Source organism: Cryptomeria japonica, chromosome 4, assembly GCF_030272615.1.
Source record: "Cryptomeria japonica chromosome 4, Sugi_1.0, whole genome shotgun sequence".
Classification (NCBI taxonomy): Eukaryota; Viridiplantae; Streptophyta; class Pinopsida; order Cupressales; family Cupressaceae; genus Cryptomeria; species Cryptomeria japonica.
Genome location: NC_081408.1, coordinates 652,837,686 through 652,840,882, shown reverse-complemented (window position 1 = coordinate 652,840,882; position 3,197 = coordinate 652,837,686). Strand labels below are relative to the sequence as shown.

At 34.7% G+C, this 3,197-nt stretch overlaps 1 protein-coding gene across 1 annotated transcript; it reads left to right on the top strand.

The window, feature by feature from the left end:
• Nucleotides 1-820: 820 nt before the first annotated feature.
• Nucleotides 821-1,648, top strand: LOC131047711 (vacuolar iron transporter homolog 1-like). The gene is made up of 2 exons (XM_057981511.2): nucleotides 821-1,298; nucleotides 1,356-1,648. The coding sequence occupies exons 1-2, from the start codon at nucleotides 821-823 to the stop codon at nucleotides 1,646-1,648; spliced, it is 771 nt and encodes a 256-aa protein (XP_057837494.2).
• Nucleotides 1,649-3,197: the final 1,549 nt, after the last annotated feature.

Genomic DNA, 3,197 nt, shown 5'->3' with positions numbered 1-3,197 from the left:
GATTCACTAGTCAGACTGCAAGATGTTACTTAATGTATAATTAATTTATTTAACAGTATATTTCAAAGTTTTGAAGACTGTATTTAAATAATATTAATCCATAAATTTTATTGAAAAATAAGATGAACAATTTAAATGAGTCATTTAGGCAAATCAAAATTTAAAGTGTGTTGTTTAAATATTGTATTTACACAGAGAATCAATAAATATCAGAACTAATCTTATAAATTTATGATTATATTCTGAATATCTTGCATTCTAGCATAAAACCTCAAACTTACAATCACTATCTATATTTTTCAATGACTCAACCATCCAATCCAACCAAAAGGTCAAGACAAAATAATCTTTGAATAAACACACCAAATCTCAACCGAAAGTGATAATTTTCACATATCTTATTAATCATGCCATGCTGCTGTTCTTCAGCCGCCCTGATTCCATTATCAGGAGCATTCTATTCGTGTTGCCTGACGTCGTTTCCTTTAATTAGAAAATGACATGATAGTGCACTCAAAAACCCCACTAACACCAAAAGAAATGAAAAATAGTCTCCTACCACGCTCATGGCACACGCCACAAGATTTCCCACTCAACCTCTAAATCCCGTTAGAAATTCAAAAAAACCCTAAAAGACAAGAGATTAGGTGTGAACAGAAGCTAAGAGTTTATCCCTTCTCTGGTAATGGAAGTCAACATCAGTGTCCCCAGAGGAAACGACAAGTGCCCTACATAAGGAGGGCTCAACAAGCGTGGACAACACACTCTATCCTTACATTCTCAAAACTTCACGTAGTTGATAGAAATTGGTATTTAAAAAATGGATGAGAAAGCATTCAGCCCATCTTCTTCTCAGTTAGAATCCATGGAACTGAAGAGAAAGATGAAGGAAGAAGAAGGAGGGCCAATTGTAGAAGTGTCTACACTTCCAAAACCTCAAAATTCAAGTGTTTTCATTACCATGACTTCTTCTTCTCCAAAGATTGAAGATGAGGAAAACATAGATTATCAGAATAGAGCGCAGTGGCTTCGTGCCGCAGTTCTCGGCGCAAACGACGGCTTGATCACCACCGCTTCGCTTATGATGGGCGTTGGCGCGATGAAAAAAGACTCAAAAACGATGGTCATGTCGGGACTGGCGGCGCTGGTGGCGGGCGCATGTAGCATGGCGATAGGCGAATTTATTTCCGTACAAACTCAACGGGACGTCGAATTGGCCAACCTAAAGAGAGAAAAGCAGGCCAAAAAATCACTGAACGAAATGGGACAATCGGGCTTTAGAGGCTCGCCCTTTTCGGGTAGAGCAAGAATGAGCACAATGCCTCCTGGGTCTCCGTTGGTGATTTCAAGGGAAGAAAAAGAGGGGCTTCCAAGCCCAATTCAAGCTGCTTGTGCATCAGCCCTTGCTTTTTCTGTGGGAGCACTGTTGCCCTTGATTTCTACTGCTTTTATCACTGACTATATTATTAGGGTTAGCGTTCTGGCTGGTGTTTCGAGCTTGGCGCTCTTTATGTTTGGCGCCATTGGAGCTTACTTTGGGCGCTCTTCTATTGTGAAGGGGAGTGTGAGAGTGCTGATTGGAGGATGGTTTGGCATGTTAGTCACTTATGGTTTGCTCAGGCTCTTTAGTGCTACTGCAGGAGTTTAACTTCTATACCATAATTTCAGTGTAGTATTTTAAGTAAAAGTTCTAACTTATAATAATGTATAAATAGTCTGTGACGAGAATTCTGCATATAAATTCTAAAAGCAGATTCCTTTTGTGCCCAATAAACTGGTTGGCTTCACATATGCCAACAATTTGTAGGAAATTCTCTACTTTTGATTGAAAAACAAAAAAGTTATGCCTTGTGCCACCTTCTACCTTGTACGAAATCACTCTTTTTGTTTTCTTCTTCTTGTCTCTTTGAATCATATTCTTGCAAGCAGTCCCTTGCATTGCAACATCTGTTTTCTTCCTATAATGCAATGGCATAATGGATGGATGTGTCCGTGCACTGTAAGATTTGCTTCTGGGTTGTGTGGTGTGGATTGGCACTGGAGCTGTGGATAGAAGAAGATAGATATGTAAACAGTCAATGTGGAGAAAGTTTAAAGTGAGCAATTCTTGCCTTCTCACCCATGCGATTCTTTGTTGTTTGTTAATTATTTTTTATCCTGCATGGCCAGTTGCAATTTATAGGCACAGAAGCCTGATATATTCTATTACTGTGCTGAACAATACACTATAAACTATTAACATATATAGCTCGGTTTATATGCTTGATAAGACTATTGTATTATTGTAAGGGTGCTATCTGGATACCATGCTAATTGCCATTTAGTTTTGGATTCATTTGGATGGAATGTCATATATAAATAATATATTATAATATTATATAAACATAAGTTTATTCGTAGTGATAATTTTTTATTTTTATAAATATATTTTTATATTTTTTATCTTATTTTATCTATTTACATATATTTTTATAACTTATTCTTAAGCATATTTTGATATATTTATATTTATTATATATTTAGTGATGCATAAATATTTATTTATTTATTATTCACTTTGATTTTATTTTTTAATGTCTTGTGTCTTTTTTTGTGGGTCCATATTTCACATTCATGGATTTGGCTTTCGAAATTTTAAAATTAAAATTAAAATTTTGGTTAACTTCTAATTACTCTTTTACATATCTTTACATAATTTATTAGTATGTTATTGTATTTAAAGGCATATGATTGCATTAATTTATCATCTTATGTCATCCCATCTTATTTCATCCAATCTTATCCACTCAATCATTCACAAAATGCATGTTAGGAACACTTACGTTGGAGCACTAAAATGAACCTAAATTTGCATTACTCATCCTAAATGCATTTGCATGATGAAATTTGTTTTTTTTGTCATTGAAATCACTATAAAGCGGGTCCTTTTCTAGGAGTGGACCTTAGAGACCACTTGTAATCTAGAATCCTACTAAAAGTATTTATAAATATTTTCAAACCAAATAATAGAGCAGAGAACAACAATTTCAATGACTTTTAAGAACCATCACTATGAACTATATGGGATGATTACCATTGGAAGGGGTCATAGCTATATTTGTGGAAGTGAATTAAACCCACTCAACTAATTATAATTTATGTTTTTTTTTTAAATGATTTTTATCTTTAATTGCACAACTTCTTTTTGTCCTTGATAT

What these genes read in the sequence shown, in the direction of transcription:
- LOC131047711 (XM_057981511.2), top strand. Translation starts at nt 821, where the DNA reads ATGGATGAGAAAGCATTCAGCCCATCTTCTTCTCAGTTAGAATCCATG. An exon ending in TAGAGGCTCGCCCTTTTCGG is followed by an intron (nt 1,299 to 1,355) that starts GTAGAGCAAGAA and finishes TTTCAAGGGAAG; the next exon opens with AAAAAGAGGGGCTTCCAAGC.